The 16,918-nt window shown below is 40.7% G+C and overlaps 4 protein-coding genes across 8 annotated transcripts in view; 3 read left to right on the forward strand and 1 right to left on the reverse strand.

Moving 5' to 3' along the window:
• Positions 1–358: 358 nt before the first annotated feature.
• LOC119617433 (small integral membrane protein 29-like) lies at positions 359–2,343 on the forward strand. 2 transcript variants are annotated; one of them, XM_037978047.1, is made up of 5 exons: positions 359–469; positions 645–900; positions 974–999; positions 1,122–1,230; positions 1,864–2,343. In XM_037978047.1, the coding sequence occupies exons 2-5, from the start codon at positions 781–783 to the stop codon at positions 1,915–1,917; spliced, it is 309 nt and encodes a 102-aa protein (XP_037833975.1). In that variant the 5' UTR covers positions 359–469; positions 645–780; the 3' UTR covers positions 1,918–2,343. The 2 variants fall into 2 exon arrangements, 1 of the variants encoding a protein (XP_037833975.1); XR_005233678.1 differs by having other exon boundaries at positions 423–457.
• A 129-nt stretch (positions 2,344–2,472) lies between these two features.
• On the forward strand, positions 2,473–2,913 carry LOC108230010 (protein Bouncer). Its single transcript, XM_017405762.3, has one exon. The coding sequence runs from the start codon at positions 2,473–2,475 to the stop codon at positions 2,911–2,913; it is 441 nt and encodes a 146-aa protein (XP_017261251.2).
• Positions 2,914–2,944: 31 nt separating this feature from the next.
• Positions 2,945–5,015, forward strand: LOC119617432 (protein Bouncer-like). The gene is made up of 3 exons (XM_037978046.1): positions 2,945–3,116; positions 3,222–3,344; positions 4,397–5,015. Exons 2-3 carry the CDS (start codon positions 3,337–3,339, stop codon positions 4,782–4,784), a joined length of 396 nt encoding a protein of 131 aa, XP_037833974.1. The 5' UTR covers positions 2,945–3,116; positions 3,222–3,336; the 3' UTR covers positions 4,785–5,015.
• A 1,196-nt stretch (positions 5,016–6,211) lies between these two features.
• reln (reelin) overlaps positions 6,212–16,918 on the reverse strand; it is a 99,262-nt gene continuing 88,555 nt past the window's right edge. Inside the window, exons 52-65 of one of the 4 annotated variants that reach the window (XM_017405917.2) lie at positions 16,602–16,816; positions 16,312–16,489; positions 16,057–16,232; positions 15,858–15,964; positions 15,527–15,769; positions 15,256–15,431; positions 15,104–15,177; positions 14,835–14,996; positions 14,593–14,750; positions 14,252–14,471; positions 13,904–14,101; positions 13,018–13,116; positions 10,425–10,430; positions 6,212–7,562 (exon numbers count right to left, since the gene is read on the reverse strand). In XM_017405917.2, the coding sequence (XP_017261406.1) occupies positions 7,466–7,562; positions 10,425–10,430; positions 13,018–13,116; positions 13,904–14,101; positions 14,252–14,471; positions 14,593–14,750; positions 14,835–14,996; positions 15,104–15,177; positions 15,256–15,431; positions 15,527–15,769; positions 15,858–15,964; positions 16,057–16,232; positions 16,312–16,489; positions 16,602–16,816 (2,109 nt within the window). In that variant the 3' untranslated portion in view covers positions 6,212–7,465. Of the gene's footprint in view, positions 7,563–10,424; positions 10,431–13,017; positions 13,117–13,903; positions 14,102–14,245; positions 14,472–14,592; positions 14,751–14,834; positions 14,997–15,103; positions 15,178–15,255; positions 15,432–15,526; positions 15,770–15,857; positions 15,965–16,056; positions 16,233–16,311; positions 16,490–16,601; positions 16,817–16,918 lie in introns of all 4 variants that reach the window. The other 3 variants (XM_017405916.2, XM_017405918.2, XM_017405919.2) reach the window with 3 other exon arrangements.

The following is a 16,918-nucleotide window of genomic DNA, read 5'->3' on the forward strand; positions in this document are numbered from 1 at the left end:
TTAAAAAACATAAAAATGGCTATAACTCAATCAGTTTTAATGATATTGTGCTATAATTTGGTGTGGCAGAAGCTGAGAGTCCCTCACAGCACGTACTCTGACCATGAGATCTTACAATATTGCATTAGTTTGCACATAAAGTATTTTCATGGTATGACTCTATTTTCTTAGCATGAAATGATTGTAGCCTAAAATTCTGACAGAAGGTCAGGTGTGAGTTTTTTTAAACATTTTTTTAATTTTTATTTTTGCATATATCCCTACTTTCCAGGCCTAAAACATGCATGCTTCTTGTAAATGTAATTTAAAGATTCCCCTAGTTCAACCAGACATCAGCTGATCCACTCCTCGCTCAGGAATGTCAGAAAGCAGGTTGACAAATGAGAACGCAGCTTTGGTTTCTTTTGTGACTCCGAAAAGGAAGCAGGAAGAAAATGTGTGCCAGGAAGCACTGCAGGTAACGTTTGTGGTAAGTTGGATTTTAATATTATTTTTTGTTGTTGTTGCACTTTATTTTTTTAGTTAAAGCAACTAAGAAGACACCTTGTACTCCCTCAGTGTCACTATCAGTTCATAAAATCCACCACACCGACTCATTCATGATGCCTCTGATGGGAAAACATGTTTTTCTTGATTCTCCAAAGCATAAACAAGGAGCCTTCCGAAGGGTTAAGAAACATCTTGACAACCTTTTCGGAGGTGCCAGCTCTCCACTGAATGTGTCGCAGAGGTGTCAGCTGAGGCACACTCCAAAAAAGGAGGGAACTGAGCTGAAAAGAAATGAATCAGAACCACACAACTCCTTTAACCTCCGCGCCACACAACAAACCCACATTTTCTGGTTACTATGCACTCATACCACTCCTTCTTCTGACTGTGATTGGATGCATAGTGGCAGTGGTAAGAATGGTCCTCTTGATTTTCTGCAACATGCCTGTATATGAACTACCTAAGGTTGTGTATCCCTCTTTAGGTTTGTTATTTAAAAAGGAGATCAAGGTAAGGTGCTTTTTTCCTATTTTCTAATTTAAGACGCAAATTAAGAGAAGCTTGAAATATTCTACCTTTTTTGTAAATTCTGTCTAGGTTTAGTTGTTTTTGATTCCCCCCTCCCCTTTCAGATTAGATGAGCTGCGCCACCGGCTGATTCCTCTGTACAGCTATGACCCCACAGAGGTAGAGGAAGAGTGGGATGAGGCTGATAAGAGGAACGAGGAGGAAGAGCTGGCTGTAAGCAAAGAACTTAATCTCTGCTGAAACAGTTAGTTAGTTTATGTTTAATGGAGCTCAGTAATGAGTGTCAAAGCCGTTTTCTTATGAAGTTCAAAATATGACGTTTAGCTAACTCCTTTTCAAAGAGTAGTGGGTTCTTAGCTGGTTTTAAACAGTTTTAAACAGATGTTGCACATTCAGTAAGCACTCAAAGTATAAGTTAAGAATTAGTCGCAGCTACTAAATCCTGAAATTTTAGCACAACTTCTGTAAAAGTTATTCTCATTTTTGTATTTGTTAAGTTTCCTTTGCTGTGATGGCCATCTTGAGTCAGGTTGAGTCCAAAGGTTAATCAGCTTTAGATGTCAACCTAATAATTACAAACTAAAAGTTTAATAAAAACCTGTTCTGTGATTCATGAGATATTTTGCTGATGATACAGGCAAACAAATGCACACTTACAAGCACAGACAAAAAACATTATCTCTCCACCTTTGGCTTTGGCATCTGGTAATAAAAACGTTTTTTTTTTTAACATTGGAATTAATGTATTACATTGCTTTGTAAGTGTTTCTTGCATCTCATCATCTGACATAAACATGTGCAGTAAAATTATCTCTTGCCTGCATTTTTTCTTGCTTTTCTTCACAGGAACCTCTGTACAAGGAGGCACGCCTTTCATTTCCCTCTGACTATGGAACATGAGCAGGACATCAGAAATCACACTGGGACGTTAACTGCTATTCTTACTGAGCATGGAGCTCCGACTGGCACACTGTTTTCCAAAGTAGAATTACTGCTGGACTGGACTGTTCATATGTCTGTTATTCTTGATGGGTGTGCTCACTGTGCTGCGTCAAACACCAGATGGCACTGCAGTTCTGTTGTTTGTCTCAGCTAAGCTGTTTTATTCTTTAACCGTGACGAAGAGTGTTTTGAAACAGTGAGCGAGATGTGGTTTAAAAGCAATAAAAATCAAATCAAGTTTAGAAAGCTTTTTTGTTTTGTGTGTCTGTCCCTGCGTGTATGCGTCGTTGCTTTCAGTCACACCTGCTTCTGATCAGTAATCAGAGGCTTTAATGGTGGTGACACAAATTCAGATGTCTGCTGGGGGTTTCCACCCACTGGAAGATGGGGTCACAAAGACACAACAGGTGAGCAACACATCTACACAAACTGAAAACAAACACACAACAAAGTCCTTATTGAATATTGTTTCTTTTTTTTTAATCTACGCCTCATCTGTGGATGATTCACAGCATGGATGTCCATCTGTCTGGGCCAGGCTGGTTCCTGACCTCCATCATTTTCGTCTCTGCTCTGGTCCTCCCTGCCCTCACCCTGGATGGCCTGTCTTGTTACTTCTGTCCTCTGCAGCTCAAAGGCAAGTCTTGCTCCAACTTAACCAGTGAGTGCCTGCCCTCCCAGCGCTGCTCCAGCTCCAGAGGCCGGTATGGCTCCGTCCACATCCTTTCCGCTCAGGGCTGCGTGGACGCTGGGCTCTGTGGCTCACATGAAATGGTCTCTTACCGTGGAGTTGCGTACAACGTCAGTCACACTTGCTGCTGCAAAGACAATTGTAACCATGCACCAAAGTCTGACACGAGCCTGAAGAAGCTTCTGGGGATGGTCAAAGCTGAGCAAGTCAATAACACCATCCCTGACGCTGCAGAGGAGGAACCAGGGAGTTCATGTGAATAGATCATACTGTTAACGACTGAGGCAGGGCCTGTTAGCCACAGGGACTTTGTCTCCAAAAGGCGACTAACATTTAGTCATATGTTTGCATGCTGTCTGACTCCATTTTAAATTTTGTAAATGAATGTGTAAATATAAATTATTATGGTGTACTTTATAAGTTGTGGTCCAGAGAGAACAGGTTGGACTTCTCAACTATCCTCCTGGTATAATAACTTTCATTATTTGTACTTTCTGATTTGTACTTCGCGCTGAATAAAAGCGCCATGATGAAGCACTTCAGTGTAGTTGATTTGTGGGAACATTGCTAGCAGGTGTGCTGAAAGGTGTGGCTCCTTTTGTGAGGATCATCAAACAGTGAGGAGATTGCGCCTCATCAAGAGAAACTCTGAGAAGTTTTGATTGATTGAATTTAAAACCTCTGCAATGGCTCGGTAAGTCTTCGATAAAGGTATGCACTAAAAGTCTTTTATGGCTATCACTTTAAATGAAACTGTTTAGAAAGGTACTGTTCAGCTGTCACCTTTTGTATGAACTGATCAGGGTGTGAAAGTATGAACATTTGCAGAGGTTTTTTTTTTTCTGTCAATGACAGACAAAATTCTAAATTTGATAAGCAATTAAAGATTAGAAGTTGTCTGTATGAGAAGGTGAGACCCTATTAGTTATGTGGCAAACTACAGAGCAGGTCAAGACTAGTTTTTTGATAGCGTTAGACCATTGTCATGTGTAACATGTGATTTCTGCTTGCAGGTTTAAAATGGTTCTCAAATTTTGCTACTTTCAACAACTTTAAGAATGAAAACTTAAGAACAGGAAAAGTCTAAATGTTGTTCAGTTTCAATGTATGAAAGGTAAAGGATTGTTAGGGTTCAAGACAAAAACTAAAATGCTAACTGTACCTTTTCTTTTACTTTGATAAAAGCTGCAATGAGAAACTGACTACAGTTAAATGTGGATTTGTAAATCTACAGGAAAGATATTTTACATTAAATAAGGAACATTAGGTATTCAAAACCTCATTCTGTATAAAATACCAGGCTGTATCAACTTATATCAAAATATACCTTCTGTGTCAAGGTTCCTGACTTGCAAAAGTGAAAGATTTTGACCTTTTGCTGCTCAGACTCCCCTTTTTCTAGAATTTGATTTTTTTTTTTTTAAATGCAGTGACTGTTTAAATGTAATGGTTGGAAGAGGGGTGAGGGGAAGAAACAACTGTACCCTAAATTTTTATTGGGGGATGTCCAGTGTTTCCTTTGCTAAAAGGAAAGTTAAATGGCTGCCATTTTAACCCTAAGTCTTTTCATTTACAACTTTTATCAATAAAGAAGATGTGAAGAAACACAGGAATTAATGTTTGACCAATGCAACCCCAGAAACAAGTGTTTGTAAAACTGTATTATTTCTACTTTGGTAAATTCTAACTTCAATTAAAAAAATAAGTGCCAAATCTTTGTAATTTTAAATTTTTTTAATCCTACAGGCTGAACCTTCTGCAGCTCCTTCAAGTTGCCGTGTTGTGTTTTCTGTGTCTGCCTGTGCTGCGCTGTGAAAACCTGCTTTGCTACTTCAGCCCCATCCTGGAGAAGAATAAAGAGAAGACCTTTGAACTTATTGTGACCGAGTGTCCTCCCAAAGAGGTGTGCTTCAAGGGCCTGGGTCGCTACGGCAACTACACAGCTCTGACAGCCAGGGGCTGCATGCCGGAGGAGCGCTGCAGTCGTATGAGCAACATCCGTGTCAGAGGGACGGTTCACACCATGACCTACAGCTGCTGTGACTGGCAGTTCTGTAACTCATGTTCTGCACTCAAACCTTTCTGTATCGCTGTGATTTTAGTGGCTGTAGTAGTGATGGTCTACGGTTTGTGAGTTATACTACACTGGACAGTTCACATGTAGTCAACACCCAGTTTGAAAACACTGAGGTGTGCACCATAGTGATGACCGGAAGTGTTTTTTATTTAATCCTTTTATCTTAAAAGTTTTTGTGCTTTTACTATAATAAATCTTTTTGTAAAAAAAAAAAGGAATTTGTTTGAGTGCTACTATACACAAATAGCCTAGACATATGGATAATTTTCATAATTTTATCTAAATATGAAATAAAACCTCACTTTTTCTAAACCTGCTAATTTAATAAGTTTGTCTATTTATTTATTTTTTTACTTTTGTGGACTTTATTAGGAGATAAAAGTATTCTTTTATTTAGATCTTAAAGATGGTTTCATGAGGTTCTGTGGAAAAGTTATGAACAATTAATATCTTACCTGTTGTAGATGGCTCTTTAAACAACCCCCAGTCTATAAAGTTTTATTCTGACTAATTGAGCTAATGGAAAAGACCAAAGTGGGCAGTTGCTGCCTTTAAACAACTCAAATCTTAAACATTCACAGCGCTTCATTAAATGCTACTTTATAAACCTTTACACTCAAGTCTGTTTCATATTACACAATGATTTTAGCTGAAACATATTCCCTACAGGAAGTACCCAAAACTACATCAAAAGTGCTACAACTAGGTCAGGGGTAGGCAACCCTGGTCCTGGAGAGCCACTACCCTGCATGTTTTACTTGTTTCTCTGCTACAACACACCTGATTTGAATCATTGTGTCATTAACAGGCTTCTGCAGAACATGAAGAGGTGATTTAACTATTGAATCATGTGTGTTGGAGCTGGGAAACAAGCAAAACATGCAGGATAGTGGCTCTCCAGGACCAGGGTTGCCTACCCCTGAACTAGGTGCTGCTGCCACTATTTGAGCTTAATGAAGCATATCACCCACTGCTTGTTATGCCAGAGGTTTTAAACTAAGATCATCTTATACTGAGAAATGGGAACGTTAGAGCTCTTTTTGGACAAACTTCAATAATATGCACAATCTTGTGAGATCTCACCGTCAGTGTGTTTGTTATAGATGTCTCTTAACTGCTACCACTTCAAGGTTTAGTTCTATATTTGTCAAATGAATGGAGTTATACCCACTTTTTGCTGGCTAAGGCTGATTAACTGTGACAGTCAAAGGTTAATGGCAGAGCTTTGAAGGAAGGTCTTATGTAAACAGACTCCAGAGTATGAGACTCTCGGCTGCTATCTTGCTAATGTTTAGCTCAATTTCAACAATGTGACAACATTGTTCATAAACTTTCCACAGACGCTCACTTTTCAAGATCGGAACTGTCACTTTAAGCATAAAAGCTACAATAAATAAGGTTACCATTTCCTGAGGCAGACTAACTTGGTGTGGTACACAGCTGATAAATTTTTGGCTTTAAAAAGTGAGAAAGAAGACGAGACATTGAGGTTTGACAGTTCTTTATTTCCCTTTTATAAGGCTGCTGGGTCTCCCCATAGTGGATATACATATATATACAGGAGTTTGCTATACTGGAGTCACACTGAGGGCAGAGGGTCCATATTACACAGACTTCAAAAAACAACACTGATAGAGCCTCACCTCCAGGTATCAGATATCAGCAGAGAAAGTGGGAAGAAAAGGGAGGAGGGGGAAACAGCACAAGAGAAGAGGAAAGTGAAGGAAGAGGGGAGATGATGCAGTCTGAGAGCCTGACTCGACTTGTTTAATAACTTAACACTAGAAAATAACATACAGATTTCACGCACAGTGCATCTTAAATAGGTTACGTGAAGAACCATTTACCATAAATATCTGTGTTTTCGGAAACCAACATATATAAAAAAAAAGGATTTAAAAAAGCAAAAAATCTTGAACAGTCTTTTCTTTTTTCTTCCATATTTTCTTTTCCCATTGTCGTGCTAATCTCTCTTTTCTTCGTCCTAGGTGTGTTTTCTGGGCTTTTGCTGCCCCGCTCCACACCTGATCCAATAAAGAAGGAAACAGAACCCAGCACCCCCCCGATCCCTCCCCCTTTAATATGAATAAGTAGAAAACGAATGAACAAACAAACAGAACACCACAGTCAACTCAGCACAAAAAGAACTCACAGACACACAGAACACCAAAAACATCAGTACTTTTTTTTTCTTCTTTTTTGTTTTTCTTCTTTTTTTGAGCTTCTTCATCACCTTTATTCCTCGTAATGATCCGGATCATTGTGTCTTTCTTGGCGCACTGGTTTGGCGGCAGCAGAGTGGTTCTCCCCCCCCCTCCCTTGGTGGCTCAGTGGAACTGGGAGGCTAATCTCCAATCAGCTGGTCAGTTCACCAGTGATTTGCTTTCTTTTTAATTCACAGTGTGGTAGGAAAAAATATAGGGGAGAGGGTGGTGACCTGAGGGAGAAACAATAGCAACAATTACAAACCTAAAAACTCAGACCATCCTTTTGGGGGAAGAAAAAAAGCAAACGAAGGGGACGTTTTAATCCTTCCTTTAGTTTAATTCTTGTTGATCTGTGCCGTTGGGAAGGACATGCTTGGCTGGAGCAGTTGGGTGACTGTTTGTGGCAGAGATGGAGCTCAGAATCCACCGGTGGATGGGTCACAGCAGAGTGATACGTGGTCAGGAGAACAGGGACGTGTGAGGCAGGATGATGTGTGATTGGCAGGTCAGAGATCCCTCTTTGGCGGGAGTTCAGGCACGCTGCTGCAGTGCCCGCCTCTTGCGGCTGTAGTAGTGGCGCATGCCGGTCTGTCTGGCAAAGTTCATCATGTAGTTTTGTTTGCGCGTGCTGAGGGGGGATACAAAGTCAGTAAAAGAGGGAGGGGAAAAACGAGTGTGAACGTTAGTGGCAGAGTAAAACGGACTATAAATTCACACTCATTCCCATACACTCACGCTCCAATTCATGCATGCAAACACGCAAAATGATCGAATGTAGCTTCAACATTCTCTCACCTCCAGGTTCATGCTGTGATTTTCAATCAACCATGACCTCAAACACTCAACAGCTGCATAAGTCTCATGGCACTAGTTTACACTTGGATTTATTAACATTCTGCACAAATGGAAGGCAGCTACATGGTGAACATGGTGATTCAACTAACTAACTTTTGACAGGACAAGACACAGGACACACAGGAAGTCTACAAACACAAAACTCTGACACTGAGTGTTTGAAGTCAAAGTTAAAAAAAGGCAACAAAAACAACAACAAAAAAAAAGTATAAAAGTGCAGGGTCCTGAGCAGGAAAGGGTTTTAAAACTAAGTCACAGAGAAAAGCTGCAGAAGATCACTCTTGCTTAGCCTGTTTATTGCCTCTTCCATCCAGCAGGGCGGTGCCAGTGAGCCAGGAGTGCAGCCAGGGCAGGCAGGGTGGGGTCTCTGTGAAGCGGGTGGGAGGGCAGGACGGGCTGGGGAAGGTGGTGGATGGTGTGTGTGTGTGTGATGGGTGATGCCGTGATGGTGGATTTGTTTAAAAAAATGGTTGTTAAATTGTGTGTTAGAGCGACTTGTGTGATCTTATGGTTCTGATTTACAACACAAATTCAAAAAAAGTTGGGATGTTGTGTAAATTCTGAATAAAAACATAAGGTAATGAAATACAAAACTTATAAACATTTTTTTTTTCACAATGGAACACATCTCAAATTTTATAACTAAAATATATCATTTTTTAAAGAAATAAACTTTTGAATTTGATGAAAAGTTGGGACAAGTCGATGTGAAGCATCCTCTCTTTTTTTACAGCAGTCTGTAAATGTTTAGGACCTGAGGAGAGCAGCTGCTGGAGATTTTGGAGGGAATATTGTCCCATTCTTCTCTGATGGAGGATTCTAGCTGTTTACCATGTCTGGTTCTTTGCTGGATGAGAGGAGAGGATATGTTGTTCTGAAATTTGGATATACTTTTCTGCATTGATGGTGCCTTTCCAGATGTGTATGCCCATGCCATAGGCACTAATGCACCCCTATACCATGAGAGAAACTTTTGAATTGTGCACTGATAACAAGCTAGATGGTCCCTCTCCTCTTTAGTATGGAAGACATGGTATCTGTGGTTTCCAAAAGAATTTTAAATTTGGATTTCTCTGACCACAGAACTGTTTTCCACATTGCTTCAGTCCATTTGAATGAGCTTTTGCCCAGAGAAGACAGAAGTGTTTCAGGATGGTGTTCACATATGGCTCTTTTGTATGACAGAGCCTGAAGATTACGGCGTCCAGTATTGACTTTCAGTCTTGTCCTTTGAGCTCATTTCTCCAGACTCTTTTGATGATATAATGAACTGTAGATGATGGGATATTGAAAGTCTTCCCAATTTACCACTGAGGAACATTATTCTGAAATTGTTCCACTATTTTTAGACATAGCTTTTTATAGACTGGTGAACCTCTGCCCATCTTAACTTCTGAGAGATTCAGCTTCTTTAAAATGCTCTTTTTATACCCAGTCCTCTTACTGGCCTATTAATAATTAACCTAATTAGTTGCAAAATGCTCCTCCAGCTGTTTCTTATTTGTACACTTTACTTTTAATGTATTTTGTTGATCCTGTCCCAACTTTTTTGAATATTTTTGTTGCCATAAAATTCAAAACTACCTTGTGTTTAAAAAAACAAATACAATTTCTTAGTTTCAACATTTAATATGTTTGCTATGCTCCTTTGTTAGTAAAATATGGGTTTCTAAGCTCTAAATCATTGCACTCTGTTTTGATTTCCATTCTTCACAACGTCCCAACTCTTTCAGAACAGGGGTTGTTCAATCAGAAACCAAAGCGAGGTGAGGTGGGAGCTCCTGGCCCAGAGACAAGTTGTTGTTGTTGTCCTCAAACAGACAGACAAACAAACAGCCATGAGTGAAAAAAAGAGGATGGAGAGTCATTGCAACAGTCGATCCATGAAGCCATGCAAGGGCAAATAAGTTTGAAAGAAACTGGATGGAACTCAGTGACTAAATGTGAGTTCATTTAAAAATAACAATAATAATAGTCAATCCCCTCTATTCAGCACTATTCAGCTCAATGGAAAGCAGTGCTTAAGTTTCTAAATACTGGATGTAACAAGTGGATTTTTTGAAAGTAAGTAGTTCATGTTAGCTTCAAAATAGGCAGCTAGATCAAAAACACCAAACCAGATTTTGGTTTAAATCCTACCAAGAACAAAATAAACAGATACAGATATATAGTGATGAATTACATCACACATAAAAACACAAACATGATACCATTGACATCTTCATATGAAACATAACCCAATAAATAAGGCTTTGGTTATTGTGCAAAAAGATATTATTCAAGTCAAAATCACATTTTGAATACATGTTAACCATTTCTGTACTTGGTTTTTGGCCCTCCATCCACTTGGTTGTGATGAATGTTGTTTTATTGTCTGTGCTGAGAGTTATTTTGTCAGCGAGCCTTCACCTGAACACTGTGAGCAGCTGGCCTGCCCTTTGACCTGCCTCGGGTGTTAATTCAAACGATGAGCATGGTAGTGATGAGAGGGGGCTGGATGTGTATGCAAACTTAGAAGAAGGGTGTCTGCAGTGTTACAGGGAGGGGGGGGGGGGACGGTTTGGGAGGAAGGATCTGTGTGTGGTGGTGAAGGGGTGGTGGTGGTGGGGGCTGCATTCAGAGGCGGAGAACTTACCTCACACTACAGCCATGCCAGAGGGAGCAGAATACAGAAGAGAGCAGAGGTTAGAGCGCGAGAGGGGGGAGGCAGGAGGAGGAGGGGACTGCTGTCTCGTAGAAAGGTCTGGGGGGGTAGGAGCCCCAGCCTGGGGAGGCAGAGACCCAAAGTTGGAAAGAGAGGAAGGAAGAAAAGAGTATGAAAGCAGTAAAATTGGTGGAGGAGAGATGTAACATAGATGATGAGCAGAAAGAGGGATAAACAGTAAGAATCCATTCATTGTGTGCCAGAATGGTAAGAGAAGAAGTTTAAGGGAAAGAATAAGAGGATAAAAAAGGGGAGAGAGGATGACGATGTTGATGATGAAGGAAGGCATGTGGACCAAGCAGAGGAGCGAGCACAAACACGTTGTCAGCGGCGACGGTAAAAGCAGCAAGGGAGGAAAGGCAAAGTCGAGCCAAAAGAAAAAGATTGAGCAGGAGGAGTGGAGAGGAAACGTGTGAAGGAGTGGTGAACAGAGAGAAATAAACAACAGAGCAAAGTGTGAGGGTCACGGTCACTTTTTTCAGCAGACACTGTTGAAAACTGAGCAAATGCAAAGGAAGGAGTGGGACAGGTCACGGCCATGAAGACCAGGGACAGCTCAGGTTAGGCATCAGTGTGTGTTTAGGTGTGTTTCTAAATGGCTTTGCAGAATTTGAACTCAACATGGCTGTTTTATGAAGATTTCGAAATGCTTTAGTTAAACATTTCTGTGAGAGAATGTCATTCTGAAACCCACAGCATGTGAAGGAAATGCGTTTAAAATGCTTTCAGATGGTACCATGTTAGTATGTGCAAAGTTAGCATAAAGATCATGATATCTTCAGTGTCATCTAGAATCTCCACAATTTGAACCATTTTTAAGCTTCAATTTGGCTTTAATTTGGAGAAGAAATATAGGCCGGTAAAAAGTAATAAAACTGTAATGTAGTACAAATTGAGAAAAAAAAGAGAAAAATACAATCAGGGATTGAGAGCAAAGTATTTATCAGATCAATTTTTTTTTTTTTTTAAAGAAAGGTAATGCATTTTAAAAGAAGAATTTTAAGAAGATGTGAGTTTACAGTAGTCACAAAAATGTACCTTTTGAGATTTGAAAAGTCATAATAAAGTCCTGCACATGATTGGTTCGAAACCTTTTCAGCTTCCATCAAGCAAAAAAAACAGTGGCAGAGACTTACAACCTGGATAATCATTGACTGAAGGATTCAAACACGGCAAATAGGCTAATTTAACAAAACCACACTGACAACAGAACAATCCTCAACGACCACTATAGAGTGGAGCGACACATTTGGGTACTTTATGGCCCTCGTGTAATGCCTTCACCCATTTAGGGGTGAAAATAACTCTTCCACTTTGACTGGAGGTAAATGCAATTCCTAAAGTGTTTGCTAAGAAAACAGCATTAAATGCGATCACAGAATTGCTTTGAAACTTTTTAGCACCTAAAAATATATCCTGTCAGGCAAACAATTATTTACTGTCACTGCTGATCAGTGATCAACAGATTTAGGCAGAAAAACATTCATAAATATGGATTAAAGAACATTAAATTGGATGAGCATTACCACCTACTGGCCTGACAGTAAGTCACAGATTTATGACACTTATGTTGTTCTTTTATAAGCCACTTTATTTTTGCTGTTGTGGCATCTGTCTAACGTTAAAGTTTAAGTAAACCAATTAAATCATTATTATGCTATCCAGCATCCTTCAAAATAAAAATAAATCCTATTGCAGTAAAAATACAAGTAACTGAAGTCTTCTACATAGAAGATTTTACTCCCACAGCTTATTATTTTAACAATTTCTGTGGCTGGAGTAAAGCCTCAAATGTCTCCTTTCATTGCCCCTCTTTGTTTAGAGAAGTAAACAAAAGTGCAACACAGAAATTTATAAATAATATAATACATAATATCCCAATTATTTCCACTTTGACACCAGTGGTTTAACACTGTTTGTTCTCATCCGAAAGGATGTGCAGCTGTGCAAAGGAGAAAGACATGATGTCACAAACATTTTTGATTTTGTAAATCACAAAATTGAGGAATTCTGTAAATTATGATTGTATGCACGAGTATTTCCATATAAATAAATGATGTAAATAATATATTCCAAATTGCAGTGTGGTATATAAGTGTAGGCATGTGGCATTTCAGTTGTGATTAAATATATACAGGCCTTAAGACTTAATTGGATATGTTTTAAATGGTTAAATCAGTTCCTGATATTATGAAATATACATGGACTCCACAAAAACACTGAAAATATCATGATCTGACAGCAAGAGTTGATCTGTTGTAAACAAAACAGCTATCAGCAAACAGCACCCTTTCCAGTAAACCACCCAGGAGTACATTTTACTCCGGAAGGCATGATAAGCTTTTAAAACAAAATGCTGCTCAGATGTAGACGTTCTTCTATCTGTGTCCCTGAGTCAGTGTGGAGTGGAAGGAACCATTTGTACTCAGGTCAGGCAGAGGTAGAAACAGGGGTAGCTCTGGGCTCTGTTGGGGCCAGTTTGTGGAGGGGAGCCCAACAGCTGGGCTGGGAATTGGGTACTCACAGAACTACTTCCACATGGTCCAACGCCCACTGGTCATGTCCCACGCCATCGTGTCTTGGCTGCCACCATCTCAGCATTACCCCTTTAACCCTCGCTTCACTGGGGAGATTGTAGAGACATTGTGGAGTGAAATTTTAGACCTGTTTTGAACTAGCCTGGAGGTGGTCACCACTGATTTATTACACACTGTTCCAACTTCTAATGAGGCTATCTTTATATATGAATAATTTGCTAAGTTTTTCAGGATGAGTAGAAGGCCAATCGTAAGGGCAACTCTACTCATCCATATAGTTATCTCTATATTTTCCTCATCTGTCATGACAGCTACATGATTTTCTGAGTTAAATTCTTTCTCAAATGAAGAAATCTGAATATAGAGACAGAAAAAGAGTCATAACATATTCTGAAAGACTTTTCATTTATGTTGATTATTTACAAAGTTTTTCTAAAGACAAAAACAGATGCCTTTTAATACTAACTGGAATTTATGCAACATTGATTAATACCACAATAGCTTTTAAAGTCTTAAAGTGGTAGTCCAGATCTTTTGAATTGGGGTTCTGTGAAAAGGTTATGAACAATCAATTTCCTACCAATTGCAGATAAGATTTTTGAACATGCTCAGTTTGGACAAATATAGTATCAAAGTTTAATGATAAGATAACAGCTACTCTGTTCTTGGTCATGCTCAGAATAGCTGTTAGCTCGTCAGTCCAGTCAGAAATAAACCTTGTTCTTCGAACTGAGGACATTAAAATATTCTTCAAAGCCCCACATCAAAACATCTGAACTATCTCTTTTTTTAAAGCTACTTCGATAGAATAAAGTTCAGCTTAAACTGAGTATCTAATTGCTTATGTGCAAGGTGTTTATTAGTATTACTCACAGTGGAATGTTGTAGGAAACTCTCTGGGCCTTTATGAAGTCTTTGGGCTGGTGTTGGGCAATTACATGCCAGCTGATTCCATTGTTGATGCTGTATTGTAGCAGAACGGCCCGGTCCACTGTGTCGGGCTGATCTAGAGCTATGTTACAGCTGTCTGTCTGAGCCACGCTGCCGATCTGCAGCACAAACATGATCTTACTGTAACAAGACAGGGGAACAGATAAAAAGACAGGATTAAAGAAAAGAAGAATTACAGATATTGATGTGGAGATGACTGAAATGTACAAGGGATGGCAGAAGTAGCTGTATCGTATGTACAGTATCTAGTTTCTACATTTTTACCTGTACCTGGCTCTAGTGAGGTCCAGTGGTTTGGTAACTGCCTGCCTCATTTTACAGCCATTGAAGTAGAGAGAGTCTCCGTGAGCGTGTGGTGACAACTGCCCACAGCCGCTGCCCACTCCACCACCCTGGATCAGCTGCCAGCTCTCCTGAGACACACTACCAGACTCAAAGTTGTCCTTAATGGAGCTGGGCAGGTCTGTGCTTGAGAGGGAGCAGTCATCACCTGTCAATGTCAGAGGAAAGAAGCAGAAGAATGATGATAAATATTAGCAAACAAAGGTTTCATGCTCTCAGCAAAAGAGGAAAGAGAGATCTCTTCAGGAATTATACTGTTGTTGGCCCACCGTGGTATCCTTCGTCGCAGATGCAGACCACTCCACTTGTGCAGTACCCATGGCCACTGCAGAGCCCTGGGCATGCCTCGCCAATGTAAACATGGTCCACTCCCCAGCTGTGCCTCTCTCCTGTCCCCTCCTTCTGAATCCAGCGGAACTGGGTAGCCCTAAAGCACACAAGACATTACAAAAGACTTACTTTTCTTCAACATGAAGACATACAAATATCCCTTAGCTAAATGCTTAAATACCCCGAGGAGACGTGATCTGGCAGCTGGACAGTGACCCTGGTCCACGTTGAGCTGTTGACTGGACTGTAGATTGTGGATTCGTGGAACTGGAAGGGCGAGCAGCCGACGTTGTTTACTGAGGAAGGGAGGCACTCTGACTGTACCAGCTGCCACGAGTCAGACCTGAAGGGAGAAACGATCAGCAGAAAACAATCCATGTAAAACAAATTCTAAGAGATCCTCGGATGTTGGATTTGTTGCAGTTGGCTCTCCCCATTTGTTTTTTCTACCTTGCATCTTTCCTGTACTGCAGCAGGACAGAATGATGGTCCTCACATGTGTCTGCCTCACAACCAACAACAATCTGTAACAAAAGATATAAAGCTCCTGGAGTTGTCAAAAAATAGACCAATGTTATCATAAGAATGGGTCAGTTCTTCACCTTGAACTGTAAAATGTATCCAGGCTGCACTATAAGCTCTCGAGTGGCGAGGATGTTGTGCGTCCTGTCTTGGTTCTTGTTAGGCCAGTACAAGTGGAATGAAGGATTTCCACAGAAGCCTGCTGTACGCACAGCATTGGGATAGAAACTCCAGCTTTCCTCATGGGAAACACCCTCTGGTGAATGTAAGAAGAGGATACATCAAAGTGATAAACCAGAGTGATCAGATATTTGAATATTGTCTGTCTCTGACGCACATCCACAAACTCACCGTCATCAAACGTGTCAAGCAGGGTGGATGGGTTGATATCTGACCCTCCTACCAAGATGTTGTCTATGGCCCACTGAGCTCTTTCCAGGCTCGGGGAGGCTAAGCCTGATGAAATTGTGAATGGCTGCCACCATCGCAGGCGTGTGGCGTTTGTTAGTGCTCCTTCTGGTAGCACAATGTAGTCTCTCCTCACTGATACATATTTCAGATAGTCCATCTCATGCAGTAGTGTCCAGGACACACCTGAGTGTTCCAGAAAAAAAAAAGAAAATTAAAGAAAGAAGAATAATAAAGAACTCAATGTAATGTGGCATGTGTGCTTTCTCTTCACCTCCATCAATGGAGTAGTCCAGCAGCACCCCCTCTTTACGACAAGTTGGGCGGTGGCACATGGTCATGTTATCCTCACTTCCAATCCTGGCCCAGTACTCCACAAACCTGATAGGAAAAACATCCATTTTATGATGTGCTTAAAGAGTCTGAGCAAATTAAAATTGTCTCACTGTGAGTGACAACAGTTAAGAACTAACTTTGCCCCCCGGAGGTCCAGGTCAGCAGTGACAGCCTGCCTGGCATCAGCTCCTCCAAAATACAAGGCGGTCCCCTCGACCAGCACACCACAGTCTGTACAGGGTTTACCCCCCTCCAGCACCTGCCACTGAGGGCCTGCGGCCCCCTCCCAGTCAAAACGCTCCTTTAGAGTTGCCTACAGAATTACAAAACATATATTTGAATTATAGACCATCTCAAAGCACCAAGAAGGTCCCTTAAAAGCATAAAGCTACCTTCAAAGCAGTACTGGCATAGCAGTTTGGTCCAGTGAATCCTGGATCACAGATGCAACGCTGGTCCAAACAGTCTCCGTGTCCCCCACAGTGACTGCTGCAGGCTAGCCCAATGTACAAGTTCTCGACACCCCACTGGACGTCTGAGTGCTGCTGGTAGAACCGGAACCGAACCGCACTGAGGACAAGACAGCAAAGAGTAGTCAAGTAATATGCACAAATTATAATAAAATTATAATAATCTGTCAACAAATTTTAACAACAATTTGTCAAAAGTTTGCAAGACTTACGTGTCAGCCAGGCTGTCAGGTAGCGGGTAGACCGCCCTCTTCCAGCTGTCAGCAGGGAAAAACACTGATGGCTGGGAGACCTGACCACCACAGCGGGGGTCAGCAGGCAGGCACTGAGGAACCAGATACTTCCAAGTGACCCCAAAATCTACTGAATACTGAACATGAACCTGCCGATCGGCAGGGCGGTCTGGGACATTGCAGCCAACAGCAATCTGGAAAAAAGACAAAATAATGTATCATAACAAATGTGTCCTTCAAACAATAATTGAATTTAACCATCTGGTTTACAATATTTAAAGCTAAACAATCAATTT

This window comes from Kryptolebias marmoratus, linkage group LG11 (assembly GCF_001649575.2).
Source record: "Kryptolebias marmoratus isolate JLee-2015 linkage group LG11, ASM164957v2, whole genome shotgun sequence".
Taxonomy (NCBI): Eukaryota; Metazoa; Chordata; class Actinopteri; order Cyprinodontiformes; family Rivulidae; genus Kryptolebias; species Kryptolebias marmoratus.